Source organism: Equus asinus, chromosome 6 (assembly GCF_041296235.1).
Source record: "Equus asinus isolate D_3611 breed Donkey chromosome 6, EquAss-T2T_v2, whole genome shotgun sequence".
In the NCBI taxonomy this organism is placed as follows: Eukaryota; Metazoa; Chordata; class Mammalia; order Perissodactyla; family Equidae; genus Equus; species Equus asinus.
In genome coordinates this window covers 65,949,737-65,975,763 of record NC_091795.1, presented here as the reverse complement: position 1 = coordinate 65,975,763, position 26,027 = coordinate 65,949,737, and the positions used below count along the sequence as shown (strand labels likewise).

At 44.5% G+C, this 26,027-nt stretch overlaps 2 protein-coding genes across 2 annotated transcripts in view; one reads left to right on the top strand and one right to left on the bottom strand.

The window, feature by feature from the left end:
• DYNC2LI1 (dynein cytoplasmic 2 light intermediate chain 1) overlaps positions 1–6,198 on the top strand; it is a 37,490-nt gene extending 31,292 nt beyond the window's left edge. Inside the window, exon 13 of the mRNA XM_044772334.2 lies at positions 5,062–6,198. Within this exon, the coding sequence (XP_044628269.1) occupies positions 5,062–5,106 (45 nt within the window). The 3' untranslated portion in view covers positions 5,107–6,198. The remainder of the gene's footprint in view (positions 1–5,061) is intronic.
• Positions 167–26,016, bottom strand: ABCG5 (ATP binding cassette subfamily G member 5). The gene is made up of 13 exons (XM_014833574.3): positions 25,728–26,016; positions 24,627–24,748; positions 18,601–18,737; positions 18,429–18,527; positions 16,121–16,253; positions 14,816–14,955; positions 13,916–14,045; positions 13,212–13,425; positions 12,924–13,129; positions 11,987–12,125; positions 6,720–6,905; positions 2,246–2,358; positions 167–1,407 (listed from the first exon to the last, which is right to left on the bottom strand). Exons 1-13 carry the CDS (start codon positions 25,871–25,873, stop codon positions 1,214–1,216), a joined length of 1,959 nt encoding a protein of 652 aa, XP_014689060.1. The 5' UTR covers positions 25,874–26,016; the 3' UTR covers positions 167–1,213.
• Between the last annotated feature and the right edge of the window lie 11 nt (positions 26,017–26,027).

Below are 26,027 nucleotides of genomic sequence, written 5' to 3'. Positions count from 1 at the left end.
ACATGAATTACCTGAAGACCAATCAGAAAGATAATCAGTCATTTAGTACAGAACTCATTTTTAATAATCTATATACCTCATTTTAAAGCTAAAAATATGTAATATATGTGTCTGTATTTGTATTTATCAGCATTCTTCCTCTTTACAATTAAAGAACATGAATTCCTACTATGTAACTGTGTTCTTCTTAATGTAAATGTTGTGTCAGTTGAGCATCTTTTCTATATGGACTTTAAACAGCTGCTCTCCAACCTTAAAGATGTCATTTCTCAGTACATAAACTTTAGTAACATTTAATATAATAAGTAAACTAAGTGGGAAGTTAAAAATAGCAAATTACTTTTAATACATTACCAGCGGTTTGTCTGGTGTGCTGTGTTCTGAGTTCAGCCCATTCCTGCAGTTTTTCATTTTAACCCTCAAATCATTGGGTGCTCTGTACCAGTGGTCTTCATCATCCGACACCTGTTCAGCATCTTCCCTATGTAATCAGGTAACTCAGACCCCTCATGTGGACACGTGCACATAAATTTGGGTTTTTAAATGATAATTAAAGCATTCTTACCCAATTCTTCATGAGGCTTTGCTTCAATCAAACCCACAGCTCTCTTGTCTGTTACTTACAGTGAGTAATCATTCAAATATTTTCTTTTTATCAAATTCTTTATCAAATGTAAGCATTTTTTTTTTTTTCTGAGGAAGATTCACCCTGAGCTAACATCTGTTGCCAATCTTCCTCTTTTGTTGTATGTGAGCCGCCACAACAGTGTGGCCACTGATAGACCAGTGGTGTAGGTCCACATCCAAGAACCAAATCTGGGCCGCTGAGTGGAGCACACCAAACTTAACCACTAGGCCGCTGGGGCTGGCCCTGTAAGCTTATTTTTTTAACTGACCTGTTTTTCTGTGTCTAGAACAAAGAAAACAAATAGCCGCAGTAGTCTCCCACAACTTTATGAATTATTATTATTTACATTTTTGTACCAGCTCAGCCACTGTTTCCAAATACCACGTGTTCCTGCAAGGTGGAATAGCATTCCAGTCCTACATGGATCAAGGGGCACAATGGAGTCTTAACAGTTAAAAAACTTAAGATATAAACTATCAAGAAACACGTGGCATTCTTATCTCAGACACTGAAAGCAGTCATGCACACCTAGGAGCTTTAAGTTCCATTTTTGGATGTATCCATTTTGGATGGCAGTGTTCTCTGCTATCTGCTAAAGAGATGATCCCTTATTTTAAAAACAACTATTCCCAGGATGACAAGAACTGGGATAAATGCATACAAAACCAGAAAGTTTGTTGTGAATCTGGATGTTGCACCTGGGCAGGTTCTCTCAATGAATTGAATTCCTTGACTGAGGGCACACATTGGATTAATATTCACAGAACCGTTTGAGCTGCCTGCCAGGGAAAAGATTGACAGTGTCAGATATGGTACTTCCCAGGTAATTTCATCAGCAAGTATTTACCAAAAGCCCACTACATTCTTAGCACCCTGCTAAGTACTCTTCTTCATGAAAGATATAATTTAGAGAGCCCAGAATTCATTATTAGATGAAGCAACAGTGAGTGTTCTGGGCCTTGGCTTCATTTGAAGATGGAAATGGGTGTGTTTCCATTTTAGGTTTATATTCATTATCATAGTACTGATAAAAATCTTGATCACTTATGATCATTTAGCACTGAATATCCTAGGGTTACTGACATTATCACCTAAAAATATTTTAAACAAGTACTCAATTCTACCCTGTTCTTTAGTCATCTTCACAGACTGGCTGAGATTTCCAGTGGCCAGGAGGACCTTCTTAGACTCCCACTGTCCTCTCATGGGATTGAGGAACAGACTTTTACCAAAAATGGCTTTCCTCAGCTGTATACTATGTATATTTGGTGGAACAAGAAGCCACTGCAGCCTGCTCAGCCTATTCTGTTCAGTAGGTATAGGAACTGATTCCATCCAGAATATACTAGAGTTTACCTTGGTGTACGTTAGGTCTATCATTTTCTGAAAACATCAGAGTGGCCTTAAGCAGTTGGCCTTTGACAGGTAACTAACTTGACCACTGCTTATTTTCTTTTATTTTAAAAATCAGAGAAAATGTTAGACTTTTATTTCAAAACAAGGTTTTAAATTTATTTATTATAAGATACAGCTTTTATTTAAAAAATACATTTCCCTCAGGGAACTGCTTCCTAAGAATAATATGTAAAAATAATATTCCAAAAACAGAATACTTACCACAAGTGAAATTCTGTCCATAGAACTCATTGACTACAAGAATCTCACAGCAATATTTTTGGAATGTAAAATAACTGAAGATTTTAAAAGGAATGGGCATTTCTTGTACGTTTCTTAAAAAGAAAAAAGAGAGGGAGAGATGAAATCCAATAGCATCTAGTAATAGTCCTACCGAATAAAAATAAAGGCAACCTTTATTTTATGTGTCTCAACATGAATATAGTTTTTCGTCTCTCATTATAAAAATTATGCTCACTATAAAAAACTTCAAACAATACTGAGAAGTATAAAGAACTACTACGGCCCAGAAATCACTATGGTTAACATTTTGGTAATACATGTAATTTGGTAATACATGTGTATGTGTTTATAAAATTTTACATAAATGGAATTAAACTCTTCATGCTCTTTCTTAACCTGCTTTTTTTCAGCCAAACATATGTCTCAGACATCCTTCCATGTCAGTAAGCATAGTACTTCGTCATTTTTAATTACAGCTCGGTGGTCCACTATAGTAGAAACCTTAATTTAACAATCCCCTGATGATGCTTGGTGTCTAATTTTTTTGATAAGCACCATTGATATAAATATAAAAGAAAATATACACCTAGCCCACATTAGAGGAGGAGATTTGTGATTAAACAGAGATTTGAAGGTGCTAGCGTATGAAGTGAGAACTAAACTGTAATAGAAGGGGAAAAGGGTTGAGAGAGCAAGCAGACATTCATTGTGAACATGAATGTCTCCTCTTCAGTCTGTTTCAGGAGAAACTTCATGCTGACCTTATGGCCTTCTTGGTCCACTATATAGCATGCATCAATCAACAAATATATATTAAATTCTTTCTGTTTGCAAGGCACAAGTTCCAGGTACTTGAGGAATTCAAGAGAAGTATCCTACCTCTAAAGAATTCACGGTGTAGTTGGGGACATGGAAAACATGTCCTTAAGGCTATAAAAATACACAGTAGTGAACGATTCGTGCCAAGAAAGTATAAAAAGCCAGTACCATAGCTCCATGGTATTTAGTATTTGTGGTTTCACCTATTCCCAAGTGACCCCCCAAACTCCATGGCTTTCAATTATTGGCAGTTTTCTAAGGCATCAAGTTGAATTAGCCACATGGTGAGGCTGCTAATTGGAAAGAATAGGTAGGCATCTGGGGGGGAACTAGGGGAAGAAAAAAGACACTCTAGGAAGGCAGAATGGTCTGAGTACAGGCATGTCCAGGGCTTCATATGGGACTGAATGGACCAGAAAGGCTGGAGCAGGGGCCGGCCTGGTGGCGCAGCTGTTAAGTTCGCACGTTCTGCTTCTTGGTGGCCTGGGGTTCTCCGGTTCAGATCCCGGGTGCAGACATGGCACTGCATGGCACGCCATGCTGTGGTAGGCGTCCCACGTATAAAAGAGAGGAAGATGGGGACGGATGTTAGGTCAGGGCCAGCCTTCCTCAGCAAAAAGAGGAGGATTGGCAGTTGTTAGCTCAGGGCTAATCTTCCTCAAAAAAAAAAAAAAAAAAAAAAAGGCTGGAGCAGAGAATTGGAAATAGGAGCAGTGGGAGGTGAGTTTGGAATGATAGCCAAGAACCAGCTGTTTCAGGGCCTTGAAGTGGGTTGACATTGAAGGACAGTGAGAAAAGTCATGTTGTTTTAAGAAAATTAATGTGGCACCAGCAAGAAGGATAGACCAGAATAAGGGCAGATTAGGAAAAACAAAAAAGGGAGCAGGCTGCAGCAGTAGCTCGTGTGAGATGACAAAGGCCTGGAATAGGATGCTGGCCACGTGAAATCAGTGCCCAGCCAGCTAGAGTGTTACCTCCTTGAGGTAGGAACCGTGTGCCTTCATCTTGCAGGGCACCACACAGCACAAAACACAAAGTAAAATCTCCACATGGACTTGTGGTTTGACATCAGAGAAGAAAACCACCATGATCTGGTGACAGATCCAGCGTGTAGGCAGACCACAGAGAGAGAGTAGTCATTCATTTATTCACTCAATTCAGCAAGTATTTTTTGCAAACCTAATGGGTTCAAGGCCTTGGGCTGGCCACCGAAAAGAATCATGATGATGAATGAGACACAGCTGCTGCCCTCTGTAGGTTGACAGTCTATTAAAGGAAGACTGTGGCAGGAACGGCACATGATGGGCTGTGAGAGAAAACAGAGAGCTCATGTAGCCAAGGAAGGACAAGCAGGCCTCGTGCAGGTGGCAGAGGGAGACAAACGGATCAGTGAAAGACCTAGGAGCAGAACCCGGCTATGCCACACAAATCCTTGGAGTACATCCGAGAGGGAGGAGCCACAGATCTCAGTGTATTGGCATGGGACTGTCCACATCATATTGTTAAATGGGAAGAAAAGCATGCATACTTTACTCCTTCACAATAATATAATCTCATTTTTACTAAAGATTATATAAAAGTTTAGCAAGCTACACAACAAAATTTAACTCTGGGTTGTGATACTTCAGATAATTTTTATTTCCTTCCTTATACATTTCTGTCTTCTGTGCAGTTTTTCCCCCCAAAGAACATGTAAGCAGAAAGAACAACAAAGCTATTTCTATTTGTGCTTAAAGGAGGAGGCAGCCAAAAACACAAATGTTGCAGAGAGTCAGTCAGGAAAAGTGATGAAGGAAAGAAACTTAATGACTGGGAGGTTGATGTGGCCTTCAAGGGCAGAGTTTCAGTTCAGTGGTGGGAGTGGAACCCAGGTGAAGCCTTGGGGTGTTGAGATTTTGCAAAGAACCCAAGAGCATTTGGTAATGTTGGCTGTTGCCTCTTTTTTCAAAAAATGAATGAATCCCCTTTTCCTACAGACCAAATACATGATGTGGTGCCAGATTGACTGGAACATGAAATGATTCAAATATGAAGGAGGAGATGCTGCCCAAGGTTGGGTCTGTACCTTGCTGGCTTGATTCTGTACCCTTGGAATGATTTGATTTGTGCATTTTTCACAGATGCAAACAATCCACTTAAGCAACATAGACAAATATAATGTAATGGTGTCATTGTAAAAAAATCTGCCTTGACTGATCAAAACCTAGTTCATTTCACTTTATAAGACCTCACCTTTATATAACACTACAGTTTATGAAGTGTTTTCACATTGATCTCATTCGCTCCTCATGATTTCTTGAAGCAGGTGGGGCCAAGATCATTCTCTCCATTTTATAAATGAAGAAAACAATTTAGAGAGAAAAATGACTTGCCCATGGGCACATGGCAGCTAAGTGGTAGAGGAAGTCTCTGACTCCAGGGTCAGTCCTCTCTAGAGGGAGCCACATGCATCCTGGGCGAGTCTTCACAGTGGTGTGACTGGAGCAAAGTCAAGTTTGAGCTTAGTTTTCTTACCTGAACGTGGATTGCTCTTGAGAGTTAAATAATTAAACATATAAATATAATTACATATAGTAGATGCTCAGTAGCTTTTTGTTTGTTTGATTTTTTTTTTTTTTTTTGGAGGAAGATCAGCCCTGAGCTAACATCTGCCAATCCTCCTCTTTTTGCTGAGGAGGACTGGCCCTGGGCTAACATCCATGCCCATCTTCCTCTACTTTCTATGTGGGACACCTACCACAGCATGGCTTGATGAGCAGTGCCATGTCCACACCCAGCATCCGAACCGGCGGACCCCAGGCTGCCAAAGCGGAACGTGCACACTTCACTGCTGCGCCGCTGGGCCAGCCCCAGTTCATTTGATTTTTAAGTCAAAGAAACAGAGCCTTCTTCACTTTTCCTCAGAGACCAATAGTTTACTTACCAGATGCCACTCACATCACCTGCCTGGGACCCCTTGCACCCTTCTAAAATTTTCCACCCTTCCCACTACTACTTTTTTTAAATGTATATATGTATATGTGTATATTTTTTCTTGGTTATAAAATAATGCTTGTCCATTCAGAAAATTCACAATATATAGGAAAATATGAAGAAAAAATTAAAATAAACGTCACTCAAAGATAATTACTGTTAACATTTGGTGCATGTCCTTCTAGTCCTGATATTTTCTTGAGCAGTCTTTTATCCTGCAGACTCTTTTCTTATCTCAGCGTTCTTACTTCCTAAAAGTAACTGGGAATTGAGAACTGGAATAGAGACTCAACAGAGCCAGAGCAGAAATGAACTAAATGCGTGCTATTTAGCTTGTAATATAGGCTGTGAGTTTTTCTGGAGGATGGATTGTGCTTCCTCCTTTTGTGATGATCCCTCATTACATGTGAGTCATATTGATAACATGCCTAAATTGTGATTTCCTGATTCTCAGTGTAGAGACTTTTATTGAACAAATGGTGACCAGTTCAAAGTCTGAGCAATAATGATTAGTAAGAACTGTGAATATTCCAGACTATAGGGCGATACCTTTAATCCATATCACATAGCTCTCCTCTGGAATTCCTTATAACAGTCATTATTAGGTGATCACTAACAACAAATTATACCAATCTAAGCCCTTTGAATCGTCATATCTTACCTTAGGAATCCAGATCCCACAAGCACCCCAGCAATGCTGAGCAGAGCCGCTATGCTGTTGACCACATTTGGATTTTGGACCATACCAAGTAGCACAAGGGTTAGAAATTCACCAATTAAGTGGGGGGCCAAGAGAGCAGCAGAAAAATATCCAAATCTGGCAGCCTCAGGGTATAAGCCCAGAGTCCTAGAAAAAGATAAGGTCTTTAGTTTCCTCTCCAAGGTAACGTTATCATTTAAGAAAAATACCACACTTGCCTTCTGTGACTAGGTCCATGGTGGCTAGTGGGTGGGAAGAGTTTGCAGGGCAAGCCAAACTCCCTTTGAAAGACCTTTTCGGAACAGAGCCAACATTTGAGACCATTTATTACCAAATTATTTCTGTTGGCCCGAACTCAGTGTGAGCCACCTTTTCCCTTTTACAGCTCCTTAGCTCTAACAGGAAAATATTAGCACTTAGACAACAGTCACAACCAACTGCAATAAGCAGGGTTGTTGAACTCTCCTTCTCCGTGAATATCCATGTTCTGCTTAGCTCGTGCTGCTCCTCCCTTGGTTAGCCTGCTACCCTAATGCTAAGGGCTCACCCAACCTGCTTCTCAGCCCTTCCTTCCATGAACCTCATCCCTGTTATGTGGCCTTAACTGCCAGCCAGAAAACCCTTCACCGCTTTCATCCTCATCAGATTAGCCCTCACAGGCCTGATTCTTTTCTTGTCTTTTATTCTACCAACCCCTTCCATTGATCTGATCTTCATTTTCTTGTGAACAGACTACTCTATATCCATGCCCCTTTCCTCTTATATTCCTTTCATCAAATAACATTTCCCTGGTGATAGCATGTCCTCAGCAACCGTTAGACATAGCTGCTCTTTCTTCCATTTGTAGAGTAAGGAAAAGGAGTTGGCATATCTTAAATCCTCTCCTCCCTACCACTCTTCAAAGCCATCTGTCTTTCTTCTTAAACAAATAATGAAGTTTGCTTATACTATGAATTCCCTTCCCCAATGCAATCCTCTGTGACTTTTAAGACATTCTCTCACCTTTGGTGATTTTGTAGCATCTGGACCAGGGTCATTCTTTGCATTCCTCTCCACTATCATTGTCCTCAAGGTCTTTAACCTTCTTGATGAACCGTGAACATCAGTGCCTCCTAATTAGGTAACCTCATCAATTCCAGTGGCTCCATCCATCTAATCTTGATCACTCACCATGTCTTGGACTTAAATATTACTCAAAACTGTTCTACTTCCAAGATTTCACATTCTGAAAATGCCCTCTCTGATCGTGGCCTCCCTCCTGTCTCCCATTTCCCCAATAAACACCCTCACTGCCTCAGATCCCTGCTCCTTTCTGCTATTCTTTGCCTTACTAATCCACGTACCTGGGGACCCCTGCTCTCTCACTTAAGCAACTGAAGGTGTGTTGAACAAGGCATACTGCTGTACTAATTGGGTCCACTCTGCCACTTTACCTCAGCTGACTCCTTGACCTCTCACTTTTCCTCATTGCTTACTGGGTTCCAATGACGTGTCCCATCATAGCTGATATGAACTGCTACTTTAACTTACCCCCCTCCCCAATTTCAAACTCTCTCCCTAGTGCTCCCCAGATAAATTCACCTCCATTTTATGAATTTCTCGCTATCTTTATCTTCCCTATTTTTCATCCTCCACGTCTTGTGCTCACACACTCTCTCTCTTTCCCCTGTCTTTGCCAAGCTTGATCCTATCTACTTGCATCCTTGATCCCATGTTATCCTGATTCCCCTTCCCTACTTTGGTCTCTTCTGGAAACTTGATCTATGAATTATCCAATTTTGGCTATAGTTTCATCTACTCTTAATCTAATGATTTTTTCCTGATGGTCTTATTTACCATATCCTAAACAACCATTTCTTGAGCCTGATAACTCTTTAAGCCAACTGCCTCCTCTTCATCTTACCCTATGCTGCCAAGCTTCTCAGACAGCATCTACTTCTTCCATCTCACTCCTTATTCTCTTGTAAACCCCACTTGCACCCTCACCACTCTACTGAAGCTCTGTTATGGAAAATCACCAATGGTGATAAAATGATGCCTCACCTCCTTGAACCTCTGCATTATTGAATGGGTTTACTACACCTCCTTGAAACTCTTCTCCCTCGGCTTCTCTGATGTTGCCCAATCCTGCTTCTCTTTCTACCTTTCCAACCTGTCATTGGCTCGCTTTCCTCGTCCCCACTTTGAATATGCCTATCTTAAGGTTTTACACTCAGACTGCTTCCTCCTCTTCCAGTACTCTCTCCTATAGAATCTATTCCCAGGTCTTTATCTTACTCATTTTTTTCTTTCTACCCAAACCTTAGATTGACACCTCCACTTGGGTGTCCTCTAGCATCCCAGATGTAATGTGTTCAAAACCAAACACATTCTCTTTCCTGGAAAACTTGATAAGGATGCTGTTACCCTCCCATTCCCTCAGGCATCATCCATGACTTTCTTTATCCCCAGTAAATCCATTCAGTCTCTTAGTCCATTCAGTTTTACTATCCCAGCATCTCAAAGTCATCCTCCCTTTCTGTTGCCACTGCTCCTCTCTTCATTAGGGCCTCTGCCTTTCCCACAGACTGTTGCCACGGCTCCTCACTGGGCTGTCCAGCATCTCCACCCGAACTCCAGGCTGCTGCCAAAAGGATGCCAGCCTCCCTCTCTAGAGTCTAACACAGATGGGTCGCTCCCTGGTTCAAAATCCTCTCCTATGTCCCACTACCAAATCCACTTCAGCCCCTTAGCCTGGCATTCAGCACCTCCCCTCCTAGACTCCAAGGTTGTCCACCTTATTTTCCACTACTCCTTCCAGTCCTTCATTCCCCACAGTGCAACTGAACCTTTTCTCTGGAAAAGTCTTACGTGTTTTTGCTTCTGAATCCATGCCCCTGCTCTTTCTTGCTCTGGAATGCCCTTGCTCCCTTTTCTAGCCATTGAAATGGTGCTGTCTTTCACATTCTCCTCCATAAAGCCTCCAAGAGTCCCTCCCGCCCAACCAAATGGACTCTTGTCCTCCTTTGTAATTAACTAGGATAATGGATGTGAGATGGGGAAGATATTACCCCATCTGTGCCTCAGTTTCCTCATCTACAAACAAGGATAATTATAGTACCTATAGAATGGCTGCAAGGATTACATGAATTGATATGTTTAAAGCTCTTTGTGCCTGACATAAAGCAAGTGCTAAACATGTGTTAGCTATTATTATTATTATTATTATTATATTCCTCAACATAGTGTTTGTGCTTCTTTATAATACTAATCTTACACTTTCTTGGATTAAAGTCATCTGGAGATTTATGTCCACAATCCATTATCTGAAACACTTTAGGGCTAGATATGTTTTGGAATGTGACAATTTACAGATTTTGGAAAGGATTTACACTGCATAGACCATACTTGCCTCAGTGGGATCCATGACTCCACCTATAATCAAGCACATTAATATTTTTGCTAAACAGGAGCGTTCATGTGGGAAAAGTACAAAGAACCTCATGTTGGTTTAGGTCAGATTTTCCCACTGAGTTCAGCTCAGATCGTGCTGCTGAAAGAGTTGCAAACACACTTTTGACTTTCAGGGATGTTCAGATTGTATAGTTGCAGCTTGTGGGCAGCACCTTCAGTTTATTCCTCTTTGATCCCCTGTTGCACCCAGCACTGTGCCTGGCATTTAGTAGGCGTTCAACAGATATTTCTGTAAATAAAGTATTTGCTACATGGCTAACAGCTGTGCTGCCACTGGAAATGATTCTGCATTTTTGTGTCTGACTTTTTATCAAAAATAGTCATGAACCTAGTTTAAAACTGCCCTGTTTTCTCAAATCTGGCAGCACTCTTTCTTTCTCGTGGGCAGTTTTCAAATACTATATGGTCTGCAGAATCAGTGCTTTGCAAATTTTAAAGTGCATATGAATCACCTGGGGTATCTTGTTAAACGCAGAGTCCAACTCAGTGGGGCTGGACCTGAGATTCTGCTCATTCAACAAGCCCCAAAGTCTCTCTGACACTGTGGGTGGGCCACATTGAGTAGCAAGACTCTAAATTAGCAAGGTCTTCAATTTTCAGCAAACCTTGCTTTACTCAAAATGGTCAGGTTTTTAAAATTTGTCCCTGGATCGTTTAGCCTGAACTAGACCGGCCTGTGGTTTACATCACAGATTGGAGATTCAGCACGTTCCTGAGTGTCAGAGAATAAGGAGGCTTCATCACTGTCGGCAAGGAGGGCCACATGGTCCCTACCATGGCCCTCGGTGGAGAGAGTGCACCCCCTTGCTAACTCGGGGGCTTTGCCCCGTCCCTCTCCAGAGCAATACCTACTTCCAACAGACCTTCCACTTCTTCGTCTTCAGCTCAAACTAAGCAGGCCCTTATTTACCTTTTTACTTATACATCACTTAATTCATAATAATTATTCATATCGCATATCATGGATCTTTCTACTGGCTATGATTAGAAACACCTGCACATGAAACCAGTGGCCTGAAGAAAGACAATGTCTGGAGAACTGCCTGAAGTTCTCTCTTGAGACAACAAGTTAGACACCTTTACTGGAGTCAGAGAATGCTGGGTAATTCCCCCCATCTTTTCTTAAGGGAAAGCCACAGGGATTAGGGAACATACATCTCCCCATGATAACAAATCATGCAAATAACTCTACACATTCTCAGATTTATATCTTTTAAATGGTCTAGGAAATAAAAAGAAGCATTGTCTACAAGCCATCAATCAAAATTCAACAGCATCAGGTAGGCTTCATGGTTCCCCAATGCCCTCTTCCCACAGTCACTCTTCGATTCCTCAAGCCCCCCTCACACCAGCCCAACTGTGATGTCCCAGGTCGTTGAGTGAAACCTCCGGCAGAGTTGCTGCTCCAGCTTACAGCAGCCTGGGAGCCATGCTTAGCTGCTGGTGTATGGTTGCTCGCTGCCTCTGCACCCGGCCCCCAGCTACTCCGGAGCCCCTTCTCTATCCAGGCCCTGCAGCGGATGTGGGACATGCTATTCCTTGGCACATGCAGTCCTGCTGGTGTGCTCTCAGGCCCCATGTTGCCCAGAGTTGAGTTATTGGTCATGAAGGACAGGACCTTGTACTTGACGTTGATGGGCAAAGACAGACCCTCCAGAGCAGAGAGCAGGGAGGTGTTCACCCTGGAGCTCTCCCTCCACAGGTCCCACTGGCCATCTGGGATTCCCCAGGAGACCTTGTCTGGGAGGACTGAAGACCTCTGAACACCCCCTTACCAGTAGCTCACACTGCTTAAAATCACGGTGGCGAGGATACTGAAGGGGAGGACGTGCAGCACATAGGCCAGCAGCATCTGCCACTTCTGATACAGGCCGTCCTGGCTCTCCTGGTCGCTGACAGCTCGCAGTACAGGAACTGGGCACAGAGGCAGGTTTCAGGATAGTCGGTCACCACACAGCTAAGGGAGGGAGGGGCTAGCCCAAGCTGAACTTGAGGTCAGGGCTGGATGATGAGGACCACCTGGGGCTCCCTAGTCACGGAAAGAAGAGACCTGACATCCACAGAGCTACCTCAGAAATCTACCTGGGTTACAATATGGTTGCAAAAGTTCTCATAATTTATTTCCTTTTCTCTAAAGTATGGGGGAAGAGTATCACCATTTGATCAACACACATACAAAACAGGCACAAATGAATGATGTGAGGGCCTTTGTCCTCTTTTTGTGTAGAGTCTTGGCACAGAACATCAGGCAAATAGGTATTGCTTCTGGATTCCCACCGAGTTTGAAAATTAGCTGCTGTGTTCCCTAAAATAGGCTCCAAAAACAACATTAACAGCGCAAAGTTGGCCAGGTATCCGGGCCCCCATGGACTGTGCATGCTAATGGCCAAGAAAGGATACCAGGGGTGATCTTTTGAAAAACGCTTCCCAAACTCTGCCCCATCAGCACCTCACAACTTCACGTTTCCCTTGATCCTTAGAGAGACACTCAGAGAGAGCCACCTGGAGAGCTAATTCATGCTAAGGTGTTGGTAACTCAAAAGTTACCTTTCCCTAGAGAGAGAATCTGGAGAGGGCCAGGCTGAGCTCAGAGAAATATCGTTATAATGGTGGAGTCTTGCAAGGTGCCAGTTGGAGAAGAGAAATATTCAGGGAGAGAGGAGGCCCCCTCCACCCCACCATCTGGGGTGCACCTCCTGGCATGGCACTTACACAGATTCACAGCATTGAGCATGCCTGTGTATGGCATGGCACCCACAAACTGGTACAGAAGACCCACGCGGTCCTGGACAGCACCCTTTAGCACATCATTCTGGACCCGTAGAAGGAAGAAAATGACGAACAAACCCATGATCAGATTCTGAACGAGACGCATGACCACTGCCAGCTTATTTCTCATCAAGTTTCTCGTCACTCTCCTGAAAGCCAAACAACCTTCTTTTAATTCCTCTTCTTTCATTAGTGGGTGTCTAACCACTCAAAATGGGCTGAAACTCTTACCTTAAGAGAACGCTCAGTTTAAAGAGAGCTCCAGGAGAATCTTTGGTTTTGAAAGGAATCATTGGTAATGTTTTCAGGTGCTTTGTTCTTTTAATATTCTCCAAGGTTTTGTGATAAATTGCTGATTTTTTGTAGGTAGATTCAATCATCTGGACTCTCTTGTAGGTTTCTATTTCCCGTTCTTTGCTTTGGGTATCCACTGATGTCAGGTCCACTAAAATTTTTTCCCAAGAGAAATGAACCATGTATTTTTAAATCTGTGTCTGTGTATATGTATATATATATATATATACACACACATATGCTAATAATACTTTTCATCATTGATTTAGGAGTCCTATCGATAATCCCCATCCTATTAGAATAATACCTGTTATTACTGCCCACTTACAAAATCAGAATATTTTAAAGCTACCAGCAAAGCCATGAGCATCCCACTGGGGCTGTCTCGGAGAATGCAGAAACTCAGCTAACTTATCTCTGACACAGTGGGAGTGCACCAATTTAAGAGAGATCCCCGACCTCATTCCGATAGGTCATCTATGGCAAGTTAATTGACCTGGCCAAATTAATTCCTTGAAGAGTGAAAACACCAAAACAAAAGCAAAAGTAAAACCCACTGGTGCTGGTGTCATCTAGGCAGAAATCTGAGATGATAAAGCTTAAAAAACATTCATGATGAGAAAGGTGAAAGAAAAACTTACTGTAAAAATCAAAAGGGTTTGAATGTTCAGGACAAGCGTAGCCACAGTCATTGAAGAAATCAAGCATTTCCACTGGGGTCCCACAGAAAACCAGCTCTCCACAGCTCAGAATGGCGATTTTGTCAAAGAGCTGATCAGACAACAGTCAGTGTTAGTGTGTCATCAGGTCACCACATCCTTATGGAAAATGAGTTTCTAAGCACTCAGTCCTTTGATTAGCTCAGCCACACCTCAGCAGTCTTACCGCATCCATTGGAGACACTCAAAATCCATCCCTATTCTTTTCATCCTGGGTTGCCCCTATGGATCCGGCTGCATCCCAGCCTGCACCCAGCATCACATCTGGTGTGGAGGAGAGTCACTGCTCCTGGTCAGTGGACCAGGGCTTGAGTCCCAGCTGTGCCACTGAGTGAGTGACCCTGGACAAAACTTTCTTTTTAAATCTCAGATCCTCATTATAAAAGGCAAATAATAGCTCCCTAAAAGGATCCTGGGAGGATAAAGTGAGATTTTTGGAAAGATATCCATATGACTTGGTGGAAAAACAATCTTTGAAGCAAACTGGACTATGAATGCCAATCCCAGCTTCTTACTACCCATGTGATATTGGCTCAATTTTGTGTCATTTCCAAGTCTCACTCTCCTCTGTAAAGTGAAAATGCTGATACCCACCTCATAGGATTGGTGTGCGGATTAAATGAGCTGGTGCGTAGAAGGGACTTGTTACATGGTGCGTGCTGAAAGGAGTGTTTCCATCCTTTGCCCTTCTCGTATCAGGAGCTATGGGCTCCAGTTGCTCTGGTTTGACGAGTACTAATCTCTACCCCATGACCCTCAGCTCAACACACACATATACTCACCCTTGATGAGTTGAGCAGGAACAAGAGAGGCCCCTCTCACCTGGAAGAGCTCAGAGCGGGGCTGGTGGATGGTGAGGATCACGATGCGGTCCCTTCGAGCCAGCTCTGCTAGGAGGACCACGATCTGATTCGCAGTCATACAGTCCAGGCCTGTGGTTGGCTCATCAAACAGCATGATCGCTGCAGGCAAAGAAGGGTCAGCCTTCTGAGTCCCTGCCAAGCCCAGGCTCTGTGCTCTAAACTCAGAATTTTGGACAGTTCCTTATGGAGCTGTCTTATCCCATCTGAACCGTACACGGTGAGAAGTACCTGCATGTAAACTGGCTTCAGTCCGAGTCCAGGAGAAAGAACCTGACCTAGGAGGACCCAACTCCCAGCTCTGGAGCACATTTCCACCTTAATCCTTGAGGGCACAGGGCAGCAACCAGATCAGTCCCCTCACATAGTACCGTGGACTGTTTGGGCTCCATCCCGGGACTCTGACAGGGAACAAGGGCTGGCAGCCTGGCACCAAGTTGTTTTTTAAAAAGCTGAGAAGAGGCTGGTTACAAAAGATATAACCCATTTCATGTCTAGCACTTTCCAACACTAAGAGGATCTTTGCACTGCAAAAACTTCTGACCCATGAAACAAGGTCTGAGGTGGGTAGTTGTTTGGCTTCTTCAGAGGATTTAACTGTAGCTTATTTCTACTCCAAAAGTGGCAAGAGCTCTTAAGAGCATCTCTCTTATTTGCCTTCTGGTGACCAAGCACCATCTGAAGAGCAGGCAGTCTTGGTCTACCCTGGTGTGAAGAAGGTATCCAGACACAATAGGTCCTCTTCCAGGTACGTATAAGGGTGAGGTTTCCCCAGGTGGTGGGGAGAATGACCAAACCATGGAGGGGTGGTAGGCGACAAGCTACCCATCTTGATAGTCCCTCCCTCTAATATATACAGTTTTGTGTTTATCACTCAAAGTTCTACTTTAATTCCTGCCATTTCATAAATGCCTCTAGTCATACAAAACTCATTGGCTTTCCATAGCAAACACAGTGGTACTGCTCTAATAAGAAGTGTGGATGGACAGGGCAGACCCCATATTCATGGAAGACCCTAACTGAACATTAAAACAAAAAGGCAGTGTTTCCAAGTCCAAGGGCTGTTTTGTACTTGGATGATGGAATGGCATCAGGAACTACATAGTATTTCCAAAGAAATTGGGTACCCAGTTTGAAAAACCTCAGTGACTTCAGTCCCTACAAACCCCTTTTCCAAATGGAGACTGTGAAGAAAGAGCCAAGCATGTGTACAGACACATGGAAGATGCGCAGGCAGCAGCTAGCAGCAGCTCTGGGTCCTACTTACTGGGATCCTGGAGGAGCTGGGCTGCGATGGAGACCCGGCGCCGCTCACCACTGGAAATTCCCCCAAAGTTGTAGTTGCCAATCAGTCGGTCCGCCACGTGGCTCAGACTCAGCTCTGCCATGACTGCCTCCACCTGTAGGAAACACAAAGTCCGCGAAGACCTGTCACTGCTGGGCAGCTGTTCCAATTCATGGGCTGAGGATGGCAGAGGAGAGGCAACACACTTTCCTGGGAGTGCTTGAGCCACTTTCACACCCACCACACCCTGGGGAAAGCAAGCCTTTTACAATAAAATTCAATTTGGTTTAAATCACAATATAATACATATGTCCAGTTAAAATTAATAAGAATTGTTTGAAAAAGTCCCTAAAGCAACAAAAATGGCTTACATTTGCTCCAGGGAAACTGACCAGGAAACAATGGAGACTTCATTGGACCCCCGACTCCAGATGCTGCAGTCAGTCCAGCCCAAACAGAAAAATCCCCCAAAGGCATAGTTACAATATAGATTTTTTTTAATGTTTGGTTTTCAAAACTTTATTATAATAAATGTTGTATATGTAAAAGAAAAACCCAGTTTGGTTTGACATAAACCTGGTTTCCCATAAGTAACCCAAATAAGTCTTGGAGTCCCATGTGGTCCAATCTCAGAGTGGTTTTGCAACAAAGAAATACAATCCAGTTATCAAAAGTAATTAAAAATAATGCCCCATCCCCGTCACTCACTGTCAGGGCCACTAACTCATGTGAACATGCCTGTGCCTCACTTCCATGGTGGGCTGAACTCTGATCTCTGTCTTCTCACACTAAAGTGGGGCTCAGGAGACCCCAGGGGCTCAGGGGGGCATGATGGAGCTCGAGGGCCTGGGTTCACATCCCAGCTCTGCCATTCCCAGACGTCTGATCTTAATCTCCTTGGGTGTCAGGAGATAATGCCTCCCTCATAGGGTTGATGCCAGAATGAAATGAGATACTGTGTGTGAACAAGGCCTGACTGATGCCAGCCAGATATGAGAGCCCAGAGTATAACCTGTTAGAATAGGAAGAACCTTGCAGTGCCTTCTGAGCAGTCTCAGGTAACCTCCAGGGAGGAAGCAGGGCTGGCCATCGCCCTATGAGGCCAATGGCCCTTCTTGAGGGCCGGGTCCCTTGCTAAGGCTCGTCAGAAGTCAAAACTATACTCCAGCATTATCTAGGACTCTCAAACAGAAGAATGCCCCTTGCTCACCCAGGAGTTACAACAAACAAGCCTGCTGGTACTCAGGACACAGCTCAGAGCTAGTTCCACTCTCCAAGTCCTGTGTGAAAATCCAGTGCCAGGGACAAGATGAGCAAATCCCTCGTGACAGGCTCGGCAGTGCCTAATAAAAATGGGATAACTTGCTGCATCCTCAGCCGAGCTGGAGGATTCCCTTGGAGCCTCACTAGCATTAAAGAAAGGCCAGCCTCGGAGTGTGAACTGAAGATATAATTTGTGTGCCCAAGAAGAACCTCGCTGAGGCCTCAGGGTGGTAAAGCCTGTGCTGGTCTCCTCTGGCGGGCCTGAGAGCCCATTTCCCAGGGAACCGTGTGTGTGTTCCCAGGGGCACATGTACCTGTCCTTGAATGCCTGTGTGTTCCCAGTCCAGACAGAGACGAGGCAATGTTTCCAGGTAAAGTCCCTGTGGGTTTACTTGCAGCTAATTCCAAACTGAGTACCTTTAAAGAAACAGACGGGACCCTAGAAAAAGTTGACAGTTCAAGAGTTCCCTTCTTTCATTAACTCAACCCTGGATGAGACACATTCAAGACGCCTCAAAGGAAGTCGAGAAAAAGCTCAACAGGGATGCAGGGCCAAGCACAGTGGGAAAATAACCCTATCTATTCAAACACAGAGCTCCTAGAACAGCGCCGTTCAAGAGAAATATAATGCAAGCCACATATAGAAGTTAAATATTTTAGCAGCCACATTTTAGAAAGTAAAAAGAAACAAGTGAAATTAACTTTAATAATACAACTTTTAAACCTGATGCAGCCAAAATATTATCATTTCAACCTATAATCAATATTTTAATAATTAGTAATGAGATATTTCACATTCTGTTTTCTCAGATTCCGTTTTTAAGTTTCTAAAATCCCGTGTGTGTTTTACACTCACAGCACATCTCAGTTAGCACTAGTCACCTTTCAAGAGCTCAAAGCCACAGTGGCTGCCATGTTGTACAGAGCAGGTCTGTACTTTAAAGGCGTGAAGAGTGAAGGGGAGGAATGGGCGAGTGGAGGGAAGAGGGGGAACGAGCCCAGCGCAGGGAGGACAGGTGATACCCACCTTCCTCCGGAAGAAGCCACGGGATCCACCTCGGATGGCCAGCAGCGCCGTGTAGCGCAGCGTCTCGCGTACCGTGAGGCTGCTCAGCAGAGTGTCGCTCTGCGGGAAAGGCAGGTGTCAGCGTCGCCCCGAGACCCGGGCCACCGCGGGCTGGGGCCGAGGATGCGCTCACCTGCAGGACGTAGGAGAAGCAGTCCTGGAACTGGTCCCTGCGCAGCGCGCGCCCGTTCACGCACACCTCCCCGAGGAAGGTCCCCTGGCGCCGCAGCCTCCCGGACATGGCATCCAGCAGCGTGGTTTTCCCTGAGCCTGGGGGCAAGAAGAGAAGGCCCTGGAGGAGTCCCTCCGTGAGGCACTGCAGGAACATCCGAGACCCTCGGTGGGCCTCGGTCCAGCCCTGACTTGTTCTCTCTGTAGCCTCATGGGTCAAACTCTCATGGCGCGGAGTCTTTCTAGCGTGTCCCCTTAGAGGGAGAGGGACAAGCCATTTCTCTCATCCCGGTCAGGACTGGAGGGGCTTTGTCTGCCTGTTTATTTGCTTTTAGAGCTGTTTGGGGTTGAAAAACAAAATATAGGATCATAATAAAAGGAAAACCAGGATTCTTGGAAACGTTTGGATCTAGGACATCTGAATTTCTTTTTTTTGGTCCCCTGGGATCGTGTGGTGGTTCCTGAAAGTAGGGGACACTGCCTGGAGCCTTGTTTCTCAGGGATGGTCTGAGGACCAGCAGCATCAGCATCACCTGAGCACTTGGTAGAAATGCAGACTCTCAGGCCCCGCCCACACCTGCTGGATCGGATTCTGCTTTTTTTTTTTTTTAAAGTTCATGTGCCTTTTTTTTTTTTTTTTTTAAAGATTTTATTTTTTCCTTTTTCTTCCCAAAGCCCCCAGGTACATAGTTGTATATTCTCCGCTGTGGGTCCTGCCAGTTGCGGCATGTGGGACGCCGCCTCAGCGTGGCTTGATGAGCAGTGTCATGTCCGCGCCCAGAATTCGAACCAACGAAACACTGGGCCGCCTGCAGCGGAGCGCGCGAACTTAACCGCTCGGCCACGGGGCCAGCCCCGGATTCTGCTTTTTAACAAGATCCCTGGGTAATTCCCGTGCATATTAGAGTATGAGAAGCGCTAGCTTAGCGAGTCCTTTGGTAAAATCAAGTTGGCCTCAGCCTGCACCGAGAGTCTTGGACATAACCCAGCTGCTCGTCCCTAGGAACTTTCCCACGGAGGAGTTGTGAGCTAACTGGTGCTGCTGTGACTGGAGGTTGATGTTTCCCTGGCTTGCTTTTTCTGGGGTTAGAGGTTAGGCGATGCCTTTAGGATAAGACACCAGCTGGCCCCTCCCGTCACATTGGACGCAAGCTCACATGGGCCCAGAGAGTTAATGGAGACAGGAACAGGCATTGCCAGGCTTTTCCTATCCACGGCTGCAAAGAAGTTAGAATTAATAGCAGAGGAAACAGGCAGGAGGTTCTGAACTGTCCAGAAAGATAGCAAAGCTGAGGATGTGATAACTTGTGCAAAAGAAGATCTTTTGTTCAAATATTTTAAAGAAACTCCTTGTTGCTATGAGAGGCACAAAGATGAGTACCTCCAGCTCCTGTAGCAGTTGTCTGCTGGTATAATCCATGACTGACAAAGCTCAGAATTAGCCCAGACGTGTTCAGGCAGAGGTCAGCGTGGGGAAGCGAGGAGAGTGAGTGTGAAGAAACGAAATGTGACTTCGCTGGGGTTGTCTTTCAAAATGTGCCCTGACATTTCCCAGTCACGATACCCAGCCTTGTATCTGGTTCTTCTAACTAGAACCCTCTCTGGCCTAACGTTTCTGGGATCCAGACTCAACTCTGACAGAACCTCCAAATAGCCTGAAGGCTGGATTCTAGTCCCATCACTACATCAAAGCTGGCCTCCTTAAGGTCATCAAGACTGCTTCCGTTTTGCCAAATCCTGCGGGCACCTGCCGGTTGTTGTTTGACCTCTCAGCAGCACGTGGTACTGTTGCTTGTCCTTCTCTGTGAATCTCTCTCTCTCTCCCTTGGCTTTGATGCCACTTCATCCTCTTGGCTTAATCCTGCCGGTCTGGCTGCTCGTTCTCAGCCTCCCGTGGGTGACCCTCAGGGTTCTCTCCTGGGCCTTCTGCTCTTCTCATATCACACATTCTCAACGGTGAGCACCAACTTGCCAGGCAGCATGTGAGGGAGCCATCTTGGAAGTAGGTTCTCCAAGCCCTGCTCAAGCCTTGGACTTGACTGCGATCACAGCTGACTTCCGGCTACAACCCATGAGAGAGCCCAAGCAGAACCGCCCAACCAAGTCACTGCCAAATTTCTGACTCCTAGAAACCCTAAGACGTAACAAATGATTCTTCTTGTTTTAAGCCACTTAGTTTTAGGATATTGTTTTACATAGAAATAGATAACTAACACAATCTTTTTTTGAACATGTGTTAAATATTTATTAACTCATTAACGAAGGAACCAGCAGGACGAGAAAACTCATTCAAGAAAAGGGTATGAGAAACTGAAATGCATAGTCAGTGGAGAATAGAAGGTTCGAATAAGTAGCAAAGTTAGACACAAAAATGGTTAATACCCTAGGGCATAACACCAAAGGTGCACGTAACAAAAGAAAAATAGACAAATTGGACTTCATAAAAACTATGTGTATCTAAAGACACTATCCTCAGAGTAAAAAGGCAACCCGCAGAATGACAGGAAATATTCATAAATCCATACCTGATAAAGGATTAATATCCAGAAAATTTAGAGAACTGCTAAAATTCAACAATGAAAAAACAAACAACATGATTCAAGATTGAGCAAAGGACTTGAATGGATATTTCTCCAAAGAAGATATATGAATGATCAATAAGCACATGAAGAGATGTTCAACATCACTAATCATTAGGGAAATGCAAATCAAAACTACAGTGGGATACCACCTCACACCCGTTAGGATGGCTACTATCAAAAAAAGCAAAACTAACAAGTGTTGGTGAGGATGTGGACAAATTGGAGCCCTGTGCACTGTCAGTGGGAATATAAAATGGTGCAGCCACTGTGGAAAACAGTATGGCGGTTCCTCAAAAAATTAAAAATAGAATTACCATATGATCCAGCAATTTCACTTCTGGATATATACACCAAAGAATTGAAAACAGGATCTCGAAGAGATACTTGTCCACCCTTGTTCAAAGCAGCATTATTCACAATAACTAAAATGTGGAAGCAACCCAGGTGTTCATGAATAGATGAATGGATAAGCAAAATATGCTATATATATATACACAATGGAATATTATTCAGCCTTAAAAAGGAAGGAAATTCTGCAGTGTGCTACAATATGGATGAACCTTGAGAACATTATGGTAAGTGAAACAAGCCAGTCACAAAAAGACAAATACTGTATGATTCCACTTAATGAGGTAGTTAGACTTGTCAGAATCATAGACAGAAAGTGTAATGGTATTAGCCAAGGGCTGACGGGGGCAGAGAATGAGCAGTTGTTGTTTAATAGGTATAAGGTTTCAGTTTTACAAGATGAAAAGAGTTATAGAGATGGATGGTAGTGATGGTTGCATAACAATGTGAATGTGTTTAATACCATTGAACTGTACACTTAAAAATGGTTACAGTGGGGGGCCAGCCCCATGGCCAAGTGGTTAAGTTCACGCGCTCCTGTTCAGTGGCCCAGAGTGTCACCAATTCGGATCCTGGGCGCAGACCTAGCACTGCTCATCAAGCCATGCTGAGGCAGCATCACATGTAGCAGAACTAGAAGTACCTACAACTAGAATATACAGCTATGTACTGGGGGGGCTTTGGGGAGAAGAAGAAGAAGAAAGAAAACAAAGAAGCTTGGCAACAGATGTTAGCTCAGGTGCCAATCTTTAAAAAAAAAAAAATGGTTACAATGGTAAATTTTATGTTATGTGTATTTTACCACAGTAATAATAATAAAAAAAAGGTTAATGACCTAGAGGGCAATGAAACCATGACATTTGGGGTTACCTTTCCTAAAAGGAGAGGAATCGTTTGTACCTAAATAGTCTCCTGCAAGGGAGCATGCAGTTCAGAGTCCGCGTCCTAATTGAGAGCAAATAATGAGTCAAACAAAGTCATCTTCCCCTGGAGTGCTGGATGCCCCTAGGCAGACTTGCAATAGAGCATGCTCGAGAGAATTTGAACACCCAAGTCATCTTTTGTCTCACTAATAAAGGTTTGATAAACAGTGCTGCTTTAGATAAGACACCAATGAAGTCATGTAATTTTATGAAACGCTAAGAGTAATTCATAGAACTCATTTTTTTTTTCACTCATTGATTCAACAAATATTTGTTAAGCACTTACCGTGTGGCTGGCCACGTTCTAGTTGTTGAGGATACAGCAAGAGAAAAACCAAACCAAACAAATGCAAAGTTCCTGCTCTTGTGAAACTTGCAAACTACTGTGAAGTCATGTTCAGTGTAAAAGGATGGACGCTGTCCTCAAACCACGGTTAGGTATCATAAGAAACCAGCCATGAGCCCCCAGATCAAGAACCCCAACCCACTGTCCTGCTGAGACTTGCGCGAAGCCCGACATTGGCCAGGGGAGCACACATCTGAGAAGGTGGGTTCAATTCCTTGTTGTGTGCTACATGCCACTTTTTTTAATCCTACACAAGGAGGGCCAACAAGTGACAAATTATTATAGGAATAACTCAGGTTTTTTTTCTTTTTAAAGAAATATAATTATCAAAAGGAAAGTTAGAATGACCCTAAATGTTATAGTACACACATATAGTTAGAAACAGTTAAAAATTGGAAATAGGAACTGACAGGAAATTGCAGGAAAGTGTAACCATTTTAGTCAGTGCATTCCTTTTCATTTAATCTTAAGAAGACTGCTGTTACCATCCAGTTGTACCACCCATCGTAGTAGAGGAATGATTTTGGATTTAACTCCCCAGGTCAAAAGAGGTTGCCTGTGCTTAACTTTCATCACAGACTTATATTACCCATCTCTATTAAAAAGAATAATGCAGGGGGCCGGCTCCGTGGCTGAGTGGTTAAGTTCGTGCACTCTGCTGCTGCGGCCCAGGGTTCGGATCCTGGGCGCGGATATGGCACCACCCATCAGGCCACGTTGAGGCAGCGTCCCACATCCCACAACTAGAAGGACCTGCAACTAAGATATACAACTGTGTGTGGGGGGGGGCGGGTTGGGGAGATAAAGCAGAAAAAAATATATATATAAAAGAAACACTAATTTAAAAAAAAAAAGAATAATGCAAGTGGAGGGTGGCAGTAAGTGTCAACAATTTGTGAGCAAGAACTCAATCAAGAGGCTCCTGTGAAGCCAATTTGTCAAAATCTTTCAGCCTGAAGATGTGCAGGATAACCTAGCGTAGTAGACACTGTGGTGTGCCATGCAGATCCCCTCTCAGGGCCAACGGCCTCATCCCCCACTGCTGAGGATTCACAGCTGTGACCCTCACAGCCCATTGCCCTCAGACACGTGGAGCTGCCTCTTCAGAGGCTACACTCTCCCAGGTCAATGACTGGCTGATGCAGGGACACAAAGACAGACACTGATTTCAGTTTCAAGTGTAGTTATCCCGAGGAAGAGGAGGAGAAGGATGAGGGGGGGAATAGGCACGTAGATAGCCTCAGTGGGACCTGTAATATTTAATTCCTTAAAAAAATTTAAAAAGGATCTGAAGCAAATATGGTATAATGTTAAGGTTTGATAAAGTCAGATACATAAACATTCTTTATGTTATTCTCTATTCTTACCTGTATGTTTGAAATGCATCATAGTATCATAATAAAAAAGGACCAATGAATGTGGGGGCTGAATGGGCATCTTTGTACTTGTTTTATTCCTTTTCTTGTCTCTGGGCAGGGTCCAGACTAGGAGAATGGTGTTTGCTGAGCACCCCTATAATGCCAGGCACTGTGCTGGGCGCTTTCCGTAATTTGGAATATGAATTAACTTACGTGTTAGACAGGCCTTTATTCTTTTTCAAGGATCTTTCTAAAGATATCACATTAGTACCAGGTTCCATTCACATTCATGTCATTAGATTTCATTCTAATTTCCAACTTGTGGCCTTCTTGCTGCACTTAAACACGTTTCCTCAACGTGGCATTCAAATCAAGGCAAAGCCTCTTCTGAATTCTGACTGAGAATTTCGAGCACTCCTTCCCAAGCTTACCTGAGCTCCCCAGGATGCACATGAGCTGCCCACTCTCCACATACAAGGAGACATCTTTGAGGATCTGCTTGTTCCACCGCTGCCTGCGAGATGCAATGTCCCACCAGGGCCCAACGCGACAGCTTTAAAGGAAACCCCGCAAGGTGAAAGGCAGTGTAGGTCCTGGAAGGAGAGACCCTTGTCCCCCAGCACTGATCCCAGCTCTGCCCCACCCCAGTTGTCTCAGGACAGGTTCCTGAGTGCGTTTTAGCCTCAGTGTCCTCCTCTGCAGAGCCGGCGGGTAGTGATGGAAGAAGATCATCTATGTAAAGCCCCTGCCTTGTGGCTTCTCTGAATGCCAGCTCTCTTTGGCTGCCTAGGAGATGACAAAAAAGACACTGCTGGGGCCAGACCCGTGGCCAAGTAGTTAAGTTCCCACGCTCTGTTTCTGCAGCTCGGGATTCGCCGGTTTGCATCCTGGACAGGGACATACACACAGCTTATCAAGCCATGTTGTGGCAGCGTCCCACATAGAAGAACTAGAATGACCTACAACTAGGATATACAACTATGTGCTGGGGCTCTGGGGAGAGAGAGAAAAAAAAGAAGATTGGCAAAAGATGTTAGCTCAGGGCCAATCTTCCTCACCAAAAAGAAAAGAAAAGAAAAGAAAAAGACATGGTTAATTCCTTCCGTTGACCCATTGACTATTCATTCCTGAATCCAGGTTTCATTACACCTTGTGTTGCAGGCACCCCCATTCCCCAAGCCCTCTCCATCCACCTAGGGCAGGCGGTACATGAGGGGAACACACTGGGAAGGGGGAAAGGGCACAAACCAGGGGCATGGGGCAGAGCACAGCTGCCACCCTTGTCACAGTTTCCTCGTCCTGCTGTGGGCAGGGGGAGGGGCCCTTCACCGTTGCTCCTCATTTCCCACTGGCAGCCCTTCCCCTCTCCACTCTCCACCTCCATCCACTAAAGAGGGATCCCATAGCCTCCGTGCATGCCCCCATTCATGAGGACAGCCAGCAGAGGGGGTGAGAGGCCCACCCACCTGGGGCCAGGCCTGTCCCTGACCACAGCTCAAGGCTCCAGCAGGCAGGAGAGGCTGCGGCCTTACCTGACACTGTAGGAGGCGTGCAGAACGCCCAGGCTGTGTCCAGGCTTTGAAGCAGCTGCAGGAACCTCCTCTGAGGAGCGCCGGGAGCCTCCGTGTGCTGGGCGTCCCCAGGACCCCGTGGGAGTCAGAAATGAGAGTTCACTCATGGCCACCAGGCAGCAAAGACAGGCAAACACTTGGGTGCCTGACTTTCCCTGGGGAAGCCGGCCAGGAAGCTAGAAGCAGACTGCCCCACCTGCTCCTCCTTAGGCCCTTCCAGCAGCGGGGCTGCGGTTTGGCCGCAGATGCCATTATCTGATG